The following is a 19,395-nucleotide window of genomic DNA, read 5'->3' as shown; positions in this document are numbered from 1 at the left end:
TTCAAGAAAATGATTTGTAGCTCTGTGTGGACGTATTCTCCATTCAATAAGGGAGCCTCTCCCTGCCAAGACAAGGAAATCCAGTCAGCGTTGAGTTCTTGATCCAAACTAACCTAGAGTAAAAATAGGGGAAGGTGTGAATATAAGAGAAAAATCTGCTAACTCACAGCTTAGGCAACCCAAAGTCTAGGTTTTCTTAACCTGCAGCACTGAAGTACATGAAGGTACAACTTTTAAAATTAAAAATGTTTATAGAAGACCAGCAATGTTAAAAGAATATTTCATGTATACTGGATGTGCCTTTAAGCAATAAAAATTGCAAGAGCTGATTAGTATTGTGCCTCCATTAAAAACAAAAACCCGTTTAGTAACCAACTTTCCAGTGCAGGGAGGTTTGTCTTTGCCCTTGTGAACATGTTAGGTTATTTCCTTCCCATCCTGGGCCTTACCAATGTATAGTGCTTCTCAAGTTTACATGAATTCTGTGTGAATTCTATTTTAGCTTTATTTATATATTCTCATTTGTTATTAATGGCATTAGATTTGGTTCACAATAGTCACCAGGTTCTGCTCTGGCACGTATTTTTTTGTGTTAGCTTCAAGGTTCTTACCCTTCTCAATACTTCCATATGTATAGTGAAAGCAAAGACTAGTTAGAGTCCTGAAGTGTAAATGATTAAAAACAAAACCAAACGAAACAAAAAAACCTCACATCATCCTTCTTATTGCCAGTGGCAGGAGGCTTTTGGTTAGAGAGGAGCACAGAAAGACAATAACCAGGGCAACGAGACCAGCACCTTGAACGGAAATTGGAAGACTTCTTCCTTCTTGTAGATGAAGCAGGTGCCAGAGTTACCACAGGTGCCTCTTAGGAGCTGGCTTTGTTCTAGCTAGAAAATTCACAAAGGGATGCTTTTTTATTTACCTGCTGTGCTTCCACCTCCAAGTTTAACTTAGTTTTTCTAATAGTTTTAAATTCTCTTTTTCTATTCTAATGACACGCTCCTTTTTTAACGTAGGTAAGGCTTTACACTTCTCCTTGACCTGTAGTGGCATGAGATTATATAACATTTCCTAAGATTACAGACCAAGTAGAACTAACCCTGGCCCTGCCATTAGCTGGACCCCACCTTCTGCCATCCATGGCCACCAAGTCACTTTCCTCATTTGCGGCTGCACCACAGTGGTGATACTGCCCGAGGGTAAGTCGTTCGGCGGACAGTGTTCATCTCCCCTGAAAACAGTTTGCACCACTGTCAGCAGGTATTTGCTGGCTTTGGTCCTTCTATCTCAAAAGAAAGCTTTCAAATTCATCATTTTAAAACTGCCGTGTAATAGCTTCAGTTTAAGCAACCATCTGCTCACTTTTTTTAAGACTTTTTCTTTCTTTTTTTTTTTTTTTTTTTTGCTAAAGAATAAAGTTGCATGTTTTGGATTTGCCTAATTAGCCATGTAGGTCTTGGGTTTGGCATTGCTTTGTACCTAAAAGAGGGGGAAAGCTAGCTCCTGGCATTGCTATAGCTATAACCATGTAACAATTGTTCTCTTTTTTTGTCCTTCCCAACTAGACAAGTAGCATGTTCTCCTCCACCCACTATATCCCAATTCCCAAGCTCCTTTTGACCTCTTCTTCAAGTCATTTCTGCAAAGGCTTTCATTATATATTTATTCTCTGACTCCTGCAGCAGCTCGGAAGTGGAAGATGAAGCTCTTAATTGGCACTAATGGGGTACCCACACTTAGTAGATGATTCTTTTGTGTTATTTGAGAGACAAAAGCCAAACAGTCCTTCCACTGGAACATGGCAGTGGTTTCAAGAAGTCACTCATGAATTCTAAAGAACATGCAAATGAAAACTAACCACGTTTCTTTAATTTAATGTTAAATTTTGCTTTTGCCTGTCATGTGGAATAGCCTCCTCAAATTTTTGGTTTTAATTTCTGTCAATTCCATAACCACTGCATGAGCATCCACCATCACCGAGTGCCGGTGCTGGCGCGCTGCTGATTTTCCTTTCTTTTTAATTTATTATTATTTCTAACTTTTTTGTTTTGTTTTTTAACTTGCAGTGCAAGCTTCACATAAAGCCTGGCAAGCCAAGGATGTTCCCGCATTCACCTGCTTTTGCAGCAGTAGTGTACTTCTGCCATCTGTGTCCTTTCGTTTTATTTTATTGTTTTGCCCTTCCCCAAACACCAATAACTCTTAACTCATTTTGCTGAATGTTGTTGGGTGGTGGAAAATGATAGAACAAGGGAATAACAGCAAATGCTCTGTGCAGCTGGACTTTGTTTCTGGAAAGTAAATGATTTGCCTTGTATGCCTGTTCGAATGGCAGCAGGAGCATGCCTGTTACTTGTATGTTGCTTTGGACCAAGGAAAGTGGGGCGAAGTGCTTCCTGTACATCTGACATGAAAACTTCTCACCGCCTCAGCAGTTGAACTAAAACCCTGAATAGCCATGACAACAACTTGCATTTTCTTGATTATTCATCTTCATGATTGCAGCCCCTGAATTTCACTGTTTCTCCTTCACACCTGCCTCAAACCAAGGGAGATTTGTATGTAGGCAGAACAGTGGGTAAGCACAGCAGATGACTTCTATGTGTGTATGAGTTTTTCATTTTAATTGCTCTCATTATTTGGCCTGAGCTTGTGGTTAGTTCACACTGTCTCCCCTTAAGGGTTGAGACTACATCTGAACACCATCTTTTTAAGCTTGGCCCAGTTAGCATGGACTGGTGCAAGAAAAAAAATGATTGCATTCGTGTCCACCATTGTCCTTGACCCTCTGTCAGATCAAGATCTCAAAGGATCAGTCAGAAAACATTGCTTAGTAGAAGACTCTTCCACTAAGCGTGTTGGGCTTCCACAAGCCACTTAACCGCATACAGTAAGGAATCTTTCATAAACACATGTACATTCGCTCTCAGTGGGCGGAGGGGGCAGGGCCTTCTCACTAATGCCAGGATATGGGTACTTCTAATAAAAGTGTTCGTCAATCATGAAAAAATTGCCACAAATACTTCAAATAGAAAGTTTGCTGTAGACTTTATGTAATCAACATAAATTTAAGAAGACCTCATCAATTTAAGGTAGAATGGGAAAGAATACAGCACAACCCATGAATCAAGAAAGTAGAAATTAAAAAGAAAGTAGAAATTCAACTTCACTTCCAGAGTCCTTGCTGGTGTTTCAAATCTGGTTGTCTTGAAGGAACTTTCTTCACCTGTTCCCTCACTGTGACTAGCTTCCCTGCTCTTTGTCTCTGGCCCATCACCTCATCCAGGGTCAGCACTGACCCATGTGCCAGGACACATCCGACTTACCTAGTTTGTGTGCAGAAAGACATATTTTTTTCTTTTCTGGTGCTTATCATGTCATCTGCTTGGTGTCCCCCTCCTAACCAGATCCTCCCAGCTTTCTCTCTAGTTCTGTCATTTCCTATTTCTTACTTGACAGGATAACATTTTCATGAACCCACTACTTCACCTGAGCATTTCCCTTCTGACCACCACTAGTTACACCATAGGCGAACAGGATAGAATGTGCTGCACTTCCCCTTGCTCAGCAAACTTTTTTCAAAAAAAGTTAGTTAAGTCCATCTGATCCCAAGAAAAAAATTTTTTTCCTTCTCTTTATCCCTAGTCATGCTGTTGGGAGAAAGAAGGGAAAAAAGAGACTTAGGCAAAGTAGGGAAGTCAGTTCACTGAGGCTCAAACTAAGCTGGGCTAGAAACCGTAGGCTGAAGCAGCTGGAATCAGCCTTCACAGATCAAGGAGCACCACACCAACATGTCTGTCCTTGCTTTCGTTTTGTCATTTTTCTAGTCTGAAGCTACCTGTGGGGCTGTCCAGTGCTAGAAGGCATGCTGATGCTAACATGGGCCGCCTTTGCGCCTGCGCGGGGCATCACACAAAAGCTTGAGTATTGTGTTGTGTGCCTGTTCCAGCCACTGCTTGTGTGAGCATTTTTGTGCCTTGTGATAGAAAGTACACTCTTACATTCTATTTCTTGCATCCCTAAAGTCTTTTAAAAAAAAAAAAAAAACCAAAACAGCTGAGCTTAGCAACTAAAAGCATCTTATGACTTTTTGATGCCAAGGTTACTGATTTTTTTTTTTTTCCACAGCAAAATAAATCAAATGTCGAGTCAGGGAATAAAAAGCTAAAAGAAACACATAGGAGCTTTTTTTTTTAAGTGTTACTTTTGAACCTTTTTCCTCCCATTTCTCCCCAGCCCTGTTGAGTATGTTATTGCTGCTTTTCCTTTCTGTATCTATGCCTTTTTTCACAGTAGTCCTTGGCTCTGCACGGAATAAATGATACCCTCAAATCTAACTGGATGTGCTTTCGCCTTTGCATGTAAGTACAGTAGTAACAAACCTTTGAGATCTTTCTGGCTTTTTAAAATTAGAGAAAACAAATGGGATGGATACATTCTTTATTTTGGAGGGGGTAGGGCGATCATGGTTTGAGCAGTATTGGTTTTAAAAGAAAAAAAGCTTAAGTATATCTAAAGTGGCCACATTTATATGTTTTTCAACTTCTTGATCTCAATGTGGAAGACAGAAATTACTGATCCCAGTCTGGTGCACAGCACCAGATATTCTGGAATATCATTGGATATTCCAGAGAATCTTTGATACTGACAGTGCAAATAAAGCTGGAATGAGAAACTCCCACCTTTCACTGGAGAAGATCAAGGAGAAAAAACTTTTATGCCAGGGCGCCTTTACGATCACTTATCTTTTAGATCTTAGTTTTAATGGCCTTTCCCTGGTGCTAACTGCACAGTGGTCACTTTTTTTTTTTTTTTTCTTGATAGCTCTGGCTGGCCTCCCTCACGTCTTTTGTTCAGACATAATGGCCATCTTTTTGTATCTTCTAGACAGTAGATACCCACAATACTTCTGTGTCCTGCAGGGTGTGATGGGGGAGCATATATGAGAACTGGTTGGCATTTCAGAGAATGTTTTCCCAGCTCAGGCTCAAGTGGTCAAGGTTTTGTCCAAAAAGGCACCTCTCAACCAGGGGAGTTGTTTCATGTAACTCTGGGCATGAGTTTCTTGTTTTCTTCCTTCCTTGCTTTGCAACTCACCAGCAATAACACTTACTCTTCATATCTTGTGCACCTCAAATACATAGACTTGTTTCCTCATTTTCTTGACATATGAATAGGTGTTTCACAGACAAATGTTGACTCACGTCCTACTGTCTCTATGTGGTCCTACCAGAACTGTCCATTCAGATCCCTTGGCTTTGCCATTTGCAAGTGTCTGAATTGTCAAGTCTCAGTTTTCAAAAGTCCTGGTTCCATTGGCAGGACACATATGTGATGACTTCTTAGTGGGAATTATGACCTACAAAGTTTAGTTTGTATGTAGGTATGAAGGGAATTTTTAAAAAATAAACTGAAATTTAAGCTGTGAACAGCATTAGAACTTTGTCTATTTCTTGATTTTAAAATATGCTGATATGCCTTAAACTGTAGTTGTAGAACCTTGTCATTTTGCTGTTTGAAAATAACCGATGTGTTTTCTAAAACTGTTGTGTAATCTACTTTCAGTGTTAATGCAGAATTGTCATAAATGTAAACTGCATGTTAGACAGTTGTCTTTTTTATGAACTAAGATAATTGTATTGATGTGAAGCATATCATTTCTTCAAGTATGGAAGTACTCACTCAGCAGCCTGCTGGGTAATTTGGTGTCTGTTATGGTAGAGAGTGGTGAACAGGTAATCTATGCATATATCACTAGTGCCAAGACATAAAGCAGGGGAAATATATTTTTACCCAAACATTGTGTGTGTGCACTTTTGTGAGTTCTTTTCAGTCATTGCTTGATTTGCGTATGTACATACACGTGCTTGTTGTATGGGGTAAAAGAAATAGGGGTGGCGGTATCTCCTGCTTTCTTGCCTTGTATGGTAGACTTCAGCACTGCTGTCTGGGCAGCTCCAGCTTCTCCCCAACACTTGTCCTGTGGTGCCCTATAGCCCCCCACACCATCACTGCCACCTCCACCCATTCCTGTCCCTGCCTGCCCTATGGATCCACGAGCCTCGGTGCCTCTTCCCTGGCCTGTGGTGCCCACCCTGCTGCTGCACCCCTCCAGCTGTGCTTGGTGACATCCTTTTAACTGATACACTGCTGTTCTTTCACAGCTTGTAGAGAAACGCTTTTTTTTTTTAAAGGCTTAAAGAACCGAATTTGAATCTGAACTTTTCTTTTTTCTCTTCTGTAGCTTCTTCTTTATGTAACCATCCTGTTGACAAGCCCTACTCTCTCCTAATGGACATAGAGCATTAGAAGAGCAGGAGCTGTCTGTCCACGCGTGTTGGGGAAGAGTTACCTCATTTCCACCACTGCCTCCCGTTCCTTTAAAGTCTGGGTCAAATACTGCACTACTGTCTGTATTGTCAATGTCTGTTACAAACCACTGCTCATAGTGGCTACAGAAATGACTTCACTACCACAAATAGTAATACTGAATAATATTAATTACAAGGAAAAGGGAATTTCAGTAAAACAGAACTTGCACCCAAACCCAAGTCTGGTGCTGGAATCCTCTTGGCTTAGCTGTCATGTTCTTGAAACTGCTGGTCCAAGAACTTGTGGACAGAAGAGAGCATGTCCCCCATCTGAGGTGGCCACCACCCCCAGGGCAAACTTGACTCCTGGTAGCTCCTGGCCTCTCTGAACAGCCCCACCAGGATCCCCAGCCACCATCAGGTCCTAAGACCCGGGCAACGCTTTCCTTCCTTCTGTTAGTTTTGTGGGTGGTTTTGGCGTTTTGGATTTTTCTTTTTTGACATTTGATACTGCATGAACAGAGATGGCTGCAGTTTTTTTTTTCTTTTGGAGTGTCCTATTGATGCAACGTTTTTACTCAGCTGATCATCTGCCTCTTGAGAGAGAAGTGGGCGTCCTTCCTTTAAATTCAGAACCTTTGTTTCATTCTACTCTTTTTCTGTTACCTGCATCCTTTATATAAGTTATTTTGGGATTGGGATTCTGTTTGGGGAGGAAAAATTCCAGGTAGACAGTTCTGCTTTTTGTTTTGGATATTCAAACTTACTTTGGGTATCAAAATTATGCCAGTTTAAAGCTCATTTCAAGAGGAAGTATGAATGAATTTTAAGTCACAAAACTGTTTAATATGCTTTCCTTGTCTTAGGTACAATTTTAAAATTCCCATTTTTGTTTCTAGGGGTTTGACCCACAAGTCTTAATCATGTTTAAAGTGTGTTGGGTAGATGACTTTTCTGCCTCTGGGGCTGGATTTATGTTTAAAGACATCTTCAAATAACTTTCTTGGCCCATCCTGCCTTTTTCTTTGTGCAGCTCTGCTTTACTTTATGTTCATGTTTGTTTTTTAAGCCAGGATCCACGTCTTAGCCATGGGAAATGTACCCCAAAACAGTACATATCCGTCTCAGACAGCAGTATATTAATGGTGGTTCTGATTCACATAGTCTCAGAGTGGCCCAGGTGGCTTTCTCCACAATGTCTGCTGAAACCCATCTGGGAATAGAATTATTCCAATGGGATTACTTAAAATATACCCACACCCAAATCCACACTTCTGTCAGTTGAGTGAGCTGATGGTTTCCAATGCTGACCTGTTGGTGATGAGTCATTACTTAAACAGCCCCTTCTCTAGCAGTTTTCACTCAAAGTCATCTGTTGCAGAGCATAGCCATACATTTACGTTACCTTCCAAGTTTATTACTTGTCTGTAGCTTTGCTTATTTGCAGCCCCACAGTTGATAGATCATAAACGTCACTATTGTTGGCATGACTTCCCACTGGCCAAGAGCCCCAGGAGTGATCCTCTCTATATGAAAGGGAATCCATGCTTTGGCTGGGTAGTGAAGTGATGAAGCAGTAGTCCCTGCTGCTTTGACTCCTAGAAAGAGGCTGTTTACAGCAACTGGATGAGCATGTTGGCAAACAGCTTTCTTTTTCTAGACCGAAGCTATTACTAAACGTATAAAGTCAGACTCATCTGAGCCATTAAATGATCAAAACATGAGTCAAGTCATCCCCTCACACCGCACTGTAATCTGTAAGGATGGAATCTAGTGGTGTGACCATGGTGGATGGGATAGCAACTCTGATGCCAGAATGACACATTATCAGTCTTATAAGTTAAACTTTGTAGGTATTAGAAAAAACACTGTAATAATCGCTAAGTATAATTGGCTTTATTCTTAAACTATTTTAAGTATTTAAATATAAGTTTTATACTATCATTTTAAAAATGGCTTAGATTGTAACTTTTTTTGAGCAATATTTGAAAGTCGAATTAAGGTACTATTTTTTTCTTTCTTTTTTTTGGCGGTACTGGGGCTTGAACTCACGTCCTTCACCTTGAGCCACTCCACCAGCCCTATTTTTGTGAAGGGTTTTTTGAGACAGGGTTTTGTGGAACTATTTGCCTGGGCTGGCTTGGAAACATGATTCTCCTGATCTCTGCCTCCTGAGTAGCTAGGATTACAGGTGTGAGTCACCGGCACCAGCAAGGGTACTATTTTTTCTAAATGTGTGGTTTGATGTTGCTGTTCCCTTTTCTGATTAAACTGCCATGGGGATCAGAGCTCTCAGGGAAGCTGGCTGTGGACACCACTGGCTAGTGCTCTGCCATCTCACTTCTAAGACAGAGTGCCATTGATCTGGCATCGTACCTCAGGTGGTTCCTTTTCCTGAGTGTTCACAAAGCTGGTAGGTTTGAGTTCTCCTGGCTTACCAGCTAAAATGATTATCAGTGGTAACGAGTTACTGGTTTATCTCAAGCTAGAGTGTTGAAAAGCAGAGAGAAGTGAGCCATCAGAACCTGTTTCTGCTGACAACATTCTTTTTATGTGTCATTCAATCTTAAGAGAATATTATTTGATTTCAGATACAGGATCTGCCTTCTACAAGTGTAGTCTAGTGGTCTCTCTGAGATTAGCATATGAAGGAGAGATTCAACCTTCTGAACCAAAGTGCTGGAACAAATGAAAACAGGTCTTCATGCCAATACACTTGAGCAATCAACAGTACACATCTTAGCAAACTTCCTTAATCAAGGTTTTTGTCTACCACTGGCACAGACCGTACTGGATGTCCAAGCGGCTAAGCACCTAATTCTGACTGGTCAGACCTTTGGAGAAGACTTCCTTACCCTTCCATCCTGAAGATTAATGGGGCCTTGGGCTTGCTAGGCAGATGCTCTGTCATTTGAGCTATGCCCTCAGCCTTTTTTGCTTTAGTTATTTTTCCGAATAGGGTTTTCTGGGCCTGAATTGCAATCCTATTTACACTTACCACGTGCATCACCATGTCCAGCTTTTCATTGGTTGAGATGGGATTTCAAGAACTTTTTGCCTGACTGGCCTCGAGCTGTGGTCTACCTGATCTCTGCCTCCCCAATAGCAGAATTGCTGGTGTGAGCCATCTAGCTTTCAGATCAAGAAACTCAATACCCAGGACTGGTGAAGGGGTTGAACGTGTGTTAACATGAGAGAACTGTGAGCTCCGTATCCATTCACTTCCCTCTTCAGCCTTGCTCTCCCCTATGAGTAGCTGTAGCTGTATATAAGTGTAGTCCTTCTGGTTGTTAGCAGAACATCGTGTGAGGTACAAAAGATTCCACATCTGCATTAAATCATTTGCAGTGCCATGAGCTTAACAGTCTTTCAGTCTACTGGAAACTTCCAAAATTGTGGCAGTAAGATGAGGAGAAGCAGAGGCTATTATAATGAGGTTGGCTGCTGTCCCACAAAAGAACAAATGAGCATGTGTGTGTAAGGGAGAGTGGAGTAGTATTCCATAAAAATTCCATTGTGCATTTTCTGCACAATGCTTTTACAAAAATCTGAGAGGTGCAGATATAGCTCTCTTTGCTTCTAACCCCACCTTTCCAAATGTTATTTTACTGTGTATAATGCACCAAGCCTACACTGGGGATTAAGCACACTATTATTTGCACAGGAGATTTTTAGAGTAAAGGAAAAGGTAAGCCCTTTCTATGCTAACTTGTCCACTGAAGGTAGGTCATTTCTGAATAGTGAAAGTGTCCCATTCAGCACCAATCACATTTCCTGGTTGTTCTGAACTGTTTCCAGGAACTGGGAAATCAATTCACCACGCCTAGAGCTATTCATTTTTTTTTTCTTTTACTGCCTTAACTGTTGTGTGTTAATACAATAGTTCTGGTATTTGATATGCTATGAAGGTTACAAGATAAGGGAGAGTTCTCATTTCACCCTTAACTCAGAAAAAAACTAGGGTTGTGAGCTCGTTCCTATAGCTGATAAGACATTCTTGGTGACTGAGATATGGCACAAGGGGGAGTTATGTCTCAGTCCCACACCTGGGTCTTAACACATTAATAAATCCAAAACCCACTAAACTCATCCATCTGGAGAGAAAGAGCATTCAGTTTGAGTTCCTTGATGGAAGCTGTGCTAAAAGGCAGGCTGTGTGCTTCATCTTTTCTGTCCTAGTGATTGGCTGTTTTCATGCCTTCTCAACTGTGTTCCTAAGCTACTTTATAGGACTGCACACAACTCACAAATTAGGTTGCTAATGTGTAAAATGGCTGGACTTTTTTTGGGTGGGGGGGCTGAGACTTGGCATCTAGCCACAGCCTGCCCCTTCCCATGAGCAATTTTGCTAAAATTCTCCCAGTCTCACATACACAGGCCACCAGTATCTTCAGTGATTTGAAGTTGTAGCCACAAAAGATGATGCTGTATTGGGGCTTAATAACAAGATGGATGTCCAACTGCTCCTAATCACATAGTAAGCCCAAATGTCTCAGTTTCTTCCAGGAATTAAAAAAGTTTTTAGTCTTTTCCTGGAAGCACCATCTAGTGGCCAAAGCTCAAAACTTTTTTTTTTTTTTTAAATGGCTGTAGGAGAGTCTCTTATGAACATGGTTGAGACACCAATGTCAAGAATTTTGGAGGCCTAGAGGTAACAAAACTTCATGTTAGGTACAATAAAGGTTTGAGATGACTTAGAAGTTGAACTTTGCTCAAAATTGTTAGCTATATGGCTTTGAACAACTCACCCTCAACTTGCTAATGTAAACTGTAGATGCTTCTCTCAGAATGATGGGGGGGACATTTGACACAGGGTCTTCCCTTTCCAGTTGAGAATGCACAAGCTACTTTAAGGATGGTTAGGCTCTCCACCATGCTGGCTGAGCATCAGTACCTTAGCTTTGGGCAGTAAGTGCTCAAACCTTGCTTCAGGGACTCGGGAGTGAATAAATTGGGAAGCTTGACAACACGGGTATGTACAGAATACATAAAGTGGCTGACGCTAACATGGAAATAGTGCTTCTTAGAACGAAGCACGTTATCGCCAGTTTGGGTGAGTAAAAAACTATTCCTCAGAGCCAAAGGCACATTCCTACTAAATCCGTTATATCCAACCCTTTATTGGTGTTTGGGAGCACCACTTCCCAGCTCTCCAGCCACACTAAGACAATCGTGTGTGTGGAGAAAACATTTCAGTTCTCCACAGGTAACCAACTTGGTATCAGAGAACAAAGGCCATAGCTTCTCCTAGGACTACATCCATGTCTCTTTTGGATTAGAGGATAAATATGCCTACTAAATTTATTCTCTTGCCTTTCTGGGGAATGATAGGTCTCAACAACTAGGAGGCACCAAACAATACATAAAGCTCCAGTCTCAATCTTAAGAGTTTATGATAGCAAGATTTAACCCAAATAATTTGGGGCAGGCTAAGAAGTTTTAGCCCAAATACCAAGAGTGTATAATAAATATATTTGGTGCTACTGGGGCTTGAACTGAGGGCTCACACTGGCTAGGCAGATGCTCTACTCTTTGAGCCACAGCTTCTGGGACCCAGTAGGATTATCTTTAATGAACAGTTCTACATTATTTAGTATCTGCTATTTGTGTCTCAAGCCAAAATTCTGAGACCACAGTAAGTCACAAGGAAGAGGCATGAGGTATCTACAAGTGTGCCAAGGAAGGAGGTACTAAATGGGAACCCAAGAAGGGCATGTGTCAAGTGCTACGAGACTTGGAATATAAGTTACATGAGTTTTGAGGCAGGTCAGGTAGCAGTCTAAGTAAGCATCATCCACCCGATTCAGTGTCCTATGAAAACAGTGTTCCAAATTGATTTGCCATCTACTTTTTTTGAAATGTTTATGTCATTCAGGCTGGATTTGAACCCCTGGGCCCAAGTGATCCTCTAGCCTTAGCCTCCTGGGTAGCAGGACTATAGGTACACTTTAGCATGGGCTTAACTTTCCTTTAACATTAGAAAACTTTAAGATCAAGCAGATGATCAGTTTGTAACTACTGGATTACGAATTAAATATTCTGGCTCTAGACTCAATTTTATCCCTAGCTTTCAAACATACTATGTCCTCATCAGTGAAGTGTGTGTGTTTTGTGGAGGAGGGGTGGGGAATGTTGTAAACTTCCTATAATTCTTAATGCTCCTAAAGTAAGAAATGAAGTCAGGTGAAAATCAGGATACGGGATTTTAAAAAATATGGATCTCTAAAGCCAATCCCTTGCTATCTATGCAAACAGTTCCTTTCATTCTTTACCTCTCCCCCCACTCTATTTACTTGACTTCAAGGTCATAAAACAGGTAGTCACCCCATTTACAAGAATTTCCACAGGTCAAATGCTGACCTGAGAATACTCTTGCTCTGCTAAGTTTGAACACAATCAGTGGGCTAAAAATGACATTACCTGGATACAGGTCTGAGCCTACCCTCACAGTCCCATTAAGATGAGATTTTGTTGGGGCTGGTGGAGTGGCTTAAGTAATGAGTTCTTGCCTAGCAAGCATGAGGCCCTGAGTTCAAAACCCAGTACCGCCAGAAAAAGAAAAAAAAGGTGAGAATTTGTTTACAGATCTGTAAGCCCACCAAGTGAGAAAATGCTATAAAGGGAATCCCTTCTGTCTAGAACCTACATCCTTCAGTCACATTTTTTTAGTTAGCATATTCTTAGACTTTCTATTATTTTCCTTAGTTGAAATGACAATCAGGAAACTGTATCTCTCCACAAATAGAAAAATAAAAATTAGACAAAAAGATTAAGGACAACCTTTTATTGCTACCAGAGGCTTTTTTATCACCAGTACATAGTTCTGACTATAATACCTTCTTCAGACTGCAAAGGGGGCTCAAGATCCAGAAGTCATGAAGAGAAATATGGGTAGGGTTGGAGACAAGGGGAATAACTTTTATCAAGAAAATCCTAATAGCATAACATAAAACTAGGGTGCTGAGTTCAGTTATTAAGTATTATATACTCAAATCATGGAGCTGCCCATATCTAGACAGTCTCTCCTACTGATTAAAAATGAGTGAAAACATCAGTTACAAAATTCTAATTATATGTTACATACATGTTTCTTTGGTGAGCACCTGGATATATTAACTTTATCACAAATTCTTTTATACAAATGTCAAAAATCCTTTCAACAAATGTAAGTGTCCTAATTACATATCATCTTTAAACAAAAATGAAAACTAATTTTGTATTTAGTCTAAAAAAAATGAGACAAAAATCAATCTGGTAAATGAGAACTTTTTCCATTACCACCTCTGATTCACCTAGGACAATTCCAAAGTATTCTTTTCAGACTAATGGAACTTGAATCATAGATTACATGGCTGTCTCACTAAAATAAAATTTCTGGGGTTAACTATTCAGTGGAAGTCAGAGTATACAGATCAACATGCATAAAATTCATTAAGTATTCACTGGAGAAGCAAGCAAAAGCAACAGAAAGTTAAATCAGGACTCTGGGAACAAAGTTTGATAACGAATTTTGGAACTTTATGAATTTTTGACGGGGCAAGTTACATTTTAGCAGAAAAAAGAATGGAACTGATAGGCTACAAAAATTTTTTTGAAAAATATTTTGGATCTTTTGGTTTTATATATATCTTTAAATTAAATAATGTTGAGTTATAACTAGCCACCAAATGAATAGGGGTTTTTTGTTTTTTCTCACTGGCTCACTTCAAATCAGCCTGATAAAGTGTATATTCCTCTATAGCCTTTTCTGGTTTTGTATGTTCTCATTCTCAGAGCAGTCAACCTTAGCTTGCACTGGATGGTTAACACTTGTTGAAAACTACATGACAGATACAGGCTGGAGAGGTGGACAAGGGGAAGCATGTCCCTCTTGTCTTGACAAATCAGTGCCACACACAGAACCCACATTTTCTGAAGCATTCTCTTCATTATAGAGCCGTTTGATTCCATCATAGAAGTCATCTACTTCCATTTCCTCTACTTTGCGTTTAGCACAGGTGTGCTTGCACCCACTGGCAGCTGGGAGATGATGGTAGAAGGTAGTACCTTTGACTAGCACTTCTGGCTTGCTGTTGTCCTTGGCGAAATCTGGGCCTGAGACAGAGGAGGGATGTAATCTGAACACTCCTTTGTCACAGGTCACCAGGGTGTGCTTGAGGGGACGGTAGACATAAACGGAATTTAGAGGCAGGGAAGACTGCAGAGTAGAAAGGTGATGTGCCACCAGCTCCCGACAGTGGATCAACTGGGAGCTATCCATCTGGGCCAGGAAAAAAACAAATAAAAAAACCAAAAATCACAACAATGACTAATTAATATAGGCTGCCCTATTTGTCCGCTACTTTTCCATCCTGTACTCCTGTTTCTTCAGCCTTCTTTTCCCTGCCCCCATGTTCTACCTCACACTCATTATTCCTCCAGCCTGCCTAATACCATCTTAAATCATGTCCAAATCCTTCTAATATAAATCTCTTTGGAACTTGAATTCTGTATTTGCAATTGTATGCTGGATATTTACGTGGCAGCAGAAACTTCTCTTTCATCACTGCTATATAACCAATGTCTGTATTTTTTTTTCAGTCTGTTCTTCCTGTCTTACTGTAAGGCCCTTTATCCTACTTCTTGGCCTCTTCTAATTTCTTCAGTGAAGATCAAAGGAAAGATAAACACAAAGTTCATTAAGAATTCAAGGAAGCACCCAGAGACAATGAAAAAAAAATTAATTCAGCAAAGATGGGAAAGTATGTCTAAGAATTTAAAACATGTCTAGCTAAGAATTTAAGACAATTTAAGTATTTTAAATCTATTGTTTTAAAATAAATGAGAATTTTAAGCACGTTATATTTTTGTAGAACATATTAAGACAATGTAGTTAATGCTGACCACATTGGGAAGAAATGCTTTTAATTTGGGAGTTTTGCTATTTCCTCCTTCAGGACAGTTCAGATGTCAATCCTTTTTTGGAATCAGACTTGACTTCCCAACCCCCTGAATACCTCTATTTCCATGGTCATCTGTTTTTATATCAACCTGTCATGATAATTTACTACATTGTATTAGAATTATCTATTTAACCATTTATGACTTTCCATTATAGACTACATGATCCCAAGTTATAGGCATTACATCATAGCTATGTTGTTATACCTCAGTTTCTAGCACAATGACTGCACTGGGAAGGCCTTTAAAAATCTTACCTATACTATAGTAAGATGTAAGAGTCTCTCAGACTGGGGGTATAGCTCAAGTGGCAGAGTGCTTGAGGCCCTGAGTTCAATCCCCAGTACAAGTCTCTGTCTTACTTTCTCTGTAATTACAGCACTGTTAAAATAATCTTCTATAGCATCATATACACTTCTCCCTTAGATTTTTTTCAGCATCATCACAATGCCTGCCAGAAATAAGCTAAACTCTTTAGCCTGGAATTAATAAGGCTCTCTACAATCTGATGCCAACCTCCTTTTCCAGCCTGTTCCCTAGCAAACTCTCAAATTTATGTTCTATATTCCTAGCAAACAGGCCTGGTCTATTCACACACACCTTTGCCCTGTTCTTACCTTTACCCTTGCTCATTTTATTTATACCTCCTGAAGGTGCATAACCTATTACCTCTAGGGCTGGCAATATGCTATTACCTCATGACATTTATCATGGCCATTTAACTATCAGGAATCATTTTTTCCCACTTTTGTCCATTTTATAGTTATTTTGGACATTTTTGTTTGCTGTTTGTTTTCTGAGTCAGGGTCTCACTATGTAATCCAGGCTGGCCTTGAACTTGTGATCCTTCTACTTCAGCTTTCCCACGTGCTGGGATTATAGGGATAAGCTACCACACCTGGCTTATTTTGTACATTTCTTAACTAAGTCTGATTGTCCTCATATAAATTGCAGCACACAGCATGACAGTACTACCACAGAGAAAATAAAGGAAAATAACACACTCTAAGAACATATTTGCTCACAAAATTAACTTATCTCTAAATGTCTTCATTATATATTAATTAGGAAAGAATCAGTGGAAAGAAGGATGACAGGCTATTAGCTATCGTGGAATACAAATATAAAATTATCTGAAATTGTCAGAAATATACAAAAACAGGCAGATTTTTTAAGTATTTTGCTGATTTTTCCTTTCTGCTTCAAAAAACACTTGATAACACACTATGGGTAAGACATTAACTAGTATCAGAATTTTTTCCTTAAGAGAAAACAAAATTTAATTACATAATACTTAAGATAGTTCCCCGACTATCAAGTTTACTACTATAGAGCTCATAATTATACCGGGGATGTGTAATTGTAGTAAAGTGACTCTTGCTACAAGCTGGAACAAAAGCACAGAGAAGGGATGGGGCTCCTGCCTTTATTTTAAGCAGACTACAACAGACAGAAATTGGGCAGTGAAAAGTAAGCTATGGTTTAGAAATTATTTCTTACACGTTCCTAGTTTAATGAATTTTTCTTTAGCAAGTAAATGACGCTTTGCATTCTAGAAAAGTGCCACAAATATTCTAACGCCTTGATCAACGGTCATAGTATCTACCATGGTAGACTCCTGACAAAAAAAGATATGGACCTAAAGGAAGGTTGTATAACACTATAATTTTTCTATGTGAAAAAAATAGGAAGTAATATTTTATAGGGCAAGACTGTCAGAAAATGACAGAGCTAGAAAGGACATTACAAATTATTCAAAGCAATACCATCTATCTATATGAACACCACTTCCACCCAAGTTCCAAGGCAGTCCTACGTCCAAAACAGCACATCAAAATAAACCTCCAATGCTATCTGAATTTGTTCTAATAAAAACAAAACCAATTTGATCCTTGTTGAGACTGTAGTGAAAAAGCAAATACATATACTAGAATTATCACAACTCTAGATGCTAGGTAAGTCCTCTAGTGAATCTCTATTGAAAGCATTTAAAATTAACTCTTACTCCAGGACAGTGCAGGTAGCATTAAAATAGACATTCAAATAGGTTACTTCTGAGAAAGGGGAGCAGAACAGCATGACATTAAGTGACAGGTTCACATGGATTCAGGTTTAGTAAGCAGCATGAAGCAATGAAAATACGTGTTAGAATAATCTGATCTTAGGCACCTTTAGACCGGCAAGGAGCATCTGTTTTTTAACTCCTCAGTTTTAAAACAGAGCATCTACTTTGAATATTACTTGACTATCCTAGGGAGACCACCACATCATTGTAAGTAGAGTTAACATCTTGAGATTCAGGGTGGGCCACATGGGTTAGGAAGATGTGATATAGTCATACAAACAGAACAAGGGATAACAGAAAGGATGAGAAAGGAAAGACTTTTAGTCATCTTAGAGTGGAGTCCACTGGGTAGTACAAGAGTTTGTGGAAGGGGCTGGATAGGGAAAAGGAAACCAGAACACTCACTGTATTTTATTCCAAGTTCAAAGGGAGCATAGGCGGAACTACCACAGCACAGAATGCATGTGACGGACCCTCTCACCAACCAAAACACCAAGAATCAAGTTAGAAGTAACTGTGGCCCTGTGCTGAGAATGTAACTCAGTGGCAGAGTACTTGCCTAGCATGAGCAAGGTTAGATTTGATGCCTACTACCAGGAGGGAGGTAGTGAGGGGAGAAACGGGGATGGAAAAATACTGGCATGATCTTACTAGTCTAAAACAGTATACTAAGTTGACTGTGGTGGCTCACACCTATAATTCCAGCACTCTGGAGAAGGATTGTTGAGTTCCAGGCTAGCCTGAGCTTTTCATAGTAAGACCCTGTCTCAACCAGCACCCCCCCATCCAAAAAAAAAAAGAAAAATAATTTCCTATACTAGAACTAGAACTCCATGCCTTGTTACGGGTCTAATCAAAAAGAAACTAGACCTTGCATGCTAACATGAACACAAGTGAATTTTGGAAAAGTCAGAACTGAGTCCAGAAAAAATCAAGAGCCATTTATGTCTGGGACCACAAGGAGTGGTCATCAGTCCAAACTCATTTTAAGAGTAAAAGAACTGCTAAATCAAGTTCCAAAGTCTCAACACCAAGTTTTATGAACTTGTTTTTGTTCACTATCTTTCCCACTGCAACTTGAATACTACATGGAACCAAAGGCCTTAAAAAAAAAAAAAATCACTGTTATTCCTCAATGTACAGATCACAGATTTCTCAATGTTTGTGGGTACATGTGTATGAGAATGGAACCATGGTTTTCAAACTATGTCCAAACAGCTTATGGAAGGGAAAAGGCCCTGTTGAACAGGACTCTGCACGCTGATGTCTCTCCCTTGTATACACATTACAATTGAGAGCTCTACTTTTCTACTCAGTATTCTGGGATTGTGTGTACATATTTTTGGGGTTTTTTGGGGGGTGTGTGGTGGGGGGGGAGGGCAGTGAAAGGGTTCCACTTCTAAAAGAAGTGAAAAAAATCACTGGACAAGAATCTTTAAGGTTTGTGTGGTATCAAAAACAAAACATATTTTACCATGATCACCACCACAACCAAAACCCACTGGTTCCTGTGGCCCTAAGAAAGTCCCAAGTTCCCTGAAAGTATAAGAGTTGAATGAAAGGATTTCTAATATTTATAATATTCCTTTTGTTAAGGGGGAAACAAGTTTCATTGGCACTTCTAGCACCAATACAAAAAGTATTAGCAGACTCTCTAGTGTTCTTCAATAGAGAACAAGCTCGCAAAGCTACAGAATACACAATGCTATTTACAACATTCTTATTTATGCTTCAAAACTTCTGTTTATCTTTGTGACAAACACTTCAGACAGCAATTTTTTTCTGTAAAATTTGGTCAAGTCAAGAGACATTTAGAGATGCATCATTTGTTCAAATAAAAAATAATGAGGTTTCTATTAATATGTATTCCTCTCACTTTATAGTCTAATGTGAAGGATTAATATTCAACTTCCTTTCCAACAGTTTAGGTAGTCAAAGTAAAATTTCTGAGTCATACTATTTATTTATGTGGTGGCTCATAATAGTTTCTAAAAGTCCTCATTAAACCAACTACCTCCTAGGAATTATTTCCATCACAGCATTTAATTCGAAGGAAAAAACCACTAAATTTAATAT

General features: G+C 39.6%; 2 protein-coding genes across 12 annotated transcripts in view; one reads left to right on the top strand and one right to left on the bottom strand.

Moving 5' to 3' along the window:
- Septin11 (septin 11) overlaps positions 1 to 15,155 on the top strand; it is a 100,334-nt gene extending 85,179 nt beyond the window's left edge. Inside the window, exons 10-11 of one of the 8 annotated variants that reach the window (XR_012435754.1) lie at positions 2,070 to 4,364; positions 6,248 to 13,900. Coding sequence is in view for 7 of the 8 variants with exons in the window: in XM_074041938.1 (XP_073898039.1) it covers positions 4,297 to 4,321 (25 nt within the window). In the remaining variant the exon portion in view is untranslated. Of the gene's footprint in view, positions 1 to 2,069; positions 5,804 to 6,247; positions 13,901 to 14,894 lie in introns of those variants that run through there. The other 7 variants (XM_074041941.1, XM_074041938.1, XM_074041940.1 and 4 more) reach the window with 7 other exon arrangements.
- The window catches only part of Ccni (cyclin I), a 24,607-nt gene continuing 18,295 nt past the window's right edge, over positions 13,084 to 19,395 (bottom strand). For all 4 annotated transcript variants that reach the window (XM_020179595.2, XM_074041944.1, XM_074041943.1 and 1 more), the window contains one exon: positions 13,084 to 14,574. In XM_020179595.2, coding sequence (XP_020035184.1) covers positions 14,134 to 14,574 — 441 coding nt within the window. In that variant the 3' untranslated portion in view covers positions 13,084 to 14,133. The remainder of the gene's footprint in view (positions 14,575 to 19,395) is intronic.

Source organism: Castor canadensis, chromosome 9 (genome assembly GCF_047511655.1).
Source record: "Castor canadensis chromosome 9, mCasCan1.hap1v2, whole genome shotgun sequence".
NCBI lineage: Eukaryota > Metazoa > Chordata > Mammalia > Rodentia > Castoridae > Castor > Castor canadensis.
This window is presented reverse-complemented; position numbering and strand designations above follow the sequence as displayed.